We start from the raw sequence: 1,608 nt of genomic DNA, 5'->3' as shown, positions 1-1,608 counted from the left end.
GATGCTCAACTACCGGTATTGGACCATTCTAGAGCTAAATTATGGAGCAAGAGTTGGCTAAGGACGTGTGACGTGCAGCAGGAGGTAGTGCTCAACTGCCGGTACATGTTGCATATATGTAGAATCTTTTGGGGCAACGAGGCAAAACTTGCTTTCAAGTGTGTCTTTCCAATGTTCGTCTGCCCTTGGCGTGTCTTTTGGGCCAGGTTGTTACATTCGTCAGAAAACTTTGCATCCACCAGGGTCTAGGCCTTTATCGTCGCGCGTATAGATTGGGTAGAATAATGCGTCATGAGGATGACTGTGTGCGTTTAAAGGTAAAACTTAAGCTTTTGGGTTGCAACAGCTATCGCCAAAGTTAGCTTTTGAATGGTGGAATAGAGGTAGTCAAGCCCTTAGCTCTTCTCGTATGATTGTAAAGCTTATTGATGCTTCAGATATTGTCAAACATATGAATAAGTTCTCCTATACTTCTGGTTTGGATAGTAGGGAGGTGATGTCGGGTACTTCTTCAAGTCCTTGAATGTGCATTGGCGAGCCTCGTCCTAAAGTGCATGCTTCTCTACCAAAGTGAAAAAGTTTACTAGAGTTAGATCTTCTTTCATGATCAATTTTTCGAACAACGAGTGGTCTGCTGGAAGTCCTTTTTGGAAGGCTGCTTTAGCTATCGAGTTGTTGCATCCGACTATCCTTGCCTTCTCTTCTTTGAACCTCTTCACATAAGCACGAAGCGACTCTTTTGGGTTTTTCTTGACTTTAAACAAATGGTCGGACTTCTTTTTGATCGAGCAATAGGATGAATATTCTTTGGTGAAAACCAAAGAAAGTTCGTCGAAACTCCGGATAGATTGTGGCGGCAGGGCGTAGAACCAATCTTGTGCCTCACCTTGGAGAGTGGTGGCGAATATCTTGCACATGAGATCGTCATTGTTTCGATAGAGGATCATTACTCTTCGGTAGTGTTTTAAGTGTCTCTTTCGGTCTTCATCCCTTTTGAAAGATGTGAAATGTGGCATGCTGAACTAACATGGAGGCTCGGCCTGCTCGATCTTGTCTGTGAAGGGTGACTTGCTTATGTTGGTCATCTTCTGTCGTAATGCCTCGTCGGTGACCTCGTTGCGTTGGAAATTGTGTAATCGCTTGGTCAAAAGTTTCTTTACTTTTTCTTGAATTTGTCTTTGTTAGGGTAAGGAGCTCTCAGCTGCCCCTAACCGTGACTTGCTGGTCTAGGCTGCTCTTCCACGTGTTTGGCTCGTCTATGCCGTGGATGCAGTGTGTGTGGTGCATTCCTAGCAAGCGAGCGAGTACTTCGCAGGCTACCGGTTGAACCTGAGCCTAGATTGAGTGACTGTTTATCTCCGTCCGTCGTTCTGCTTACTCTGATGTAAGGGGAATGATGCTCTTTGTAGGCTTAGCAGCGAATGAACACTTCGCCTAAAAGGTTGCTCATGTTGACTATCAGAGTGTGACCACAACCATGAATGTACACTCGTCCGTGGGCTTAGTTGAGAGTGCACACTTTTTCGTGCAATAAGACGGGAGTATACGCTATCTCGATGGCCCAATCGGGAGTGTACACTGCCCGAACGCTCGGTTTGTGACTGCTTG

At 45.5% G+C, this 1,608-nt stretch overlaps 1 protein-coding gene across 1 annotated transcript; it reads right to left on the bottom strand.

The window, feature by feature from the left end:
- Positions 1 to 545: 545 nt before the first annotated feature.
- Positions 546 to 947, bottom strand: LOC125479626. Its single transcript, XM_048589174.1, has one exon. The coding sequence runs from the start codon at positions 945 to 947 to the stop codon at positions 546 to 548; it is 402 nt and encodes a 133-aa protein (XP_048445131.1).
- Between the last annotated feature and the right edge of the window lie 661 nt (positions 948 to 1,608).

This window comes from the organism of the source record quoted next, unplaced genomic scaffold (genome assembly GCF_019419815.1).
Source record: "Pyrus x bretschneideri cultivar Hongxiangsu unplaced genomic scaffold, Pyrus_bretschneideri_v1 Contig3, whole genome shotgun sequence".
NCBI classification, from domain to species: Eukaryota; Viridiplantae; Streptophyta; class Magnoliopsida; order Rosales; family Rosaceae; genus Pyrus; species Pyrus x bretschneideri.
Note: the sequence above shows the minus strand (reverse complement) of the source record. Positions and strands in the feature narration are given on the sequence as shown.

Coding starts and splice junctions, on each gene's coding strand:
- LOC125479626 (XM_048589174.1), bottom strand. CDS start 947: ATGATCCTCTATCGAAACAATGACGATCTCATGTGCAAGATATTCGCC.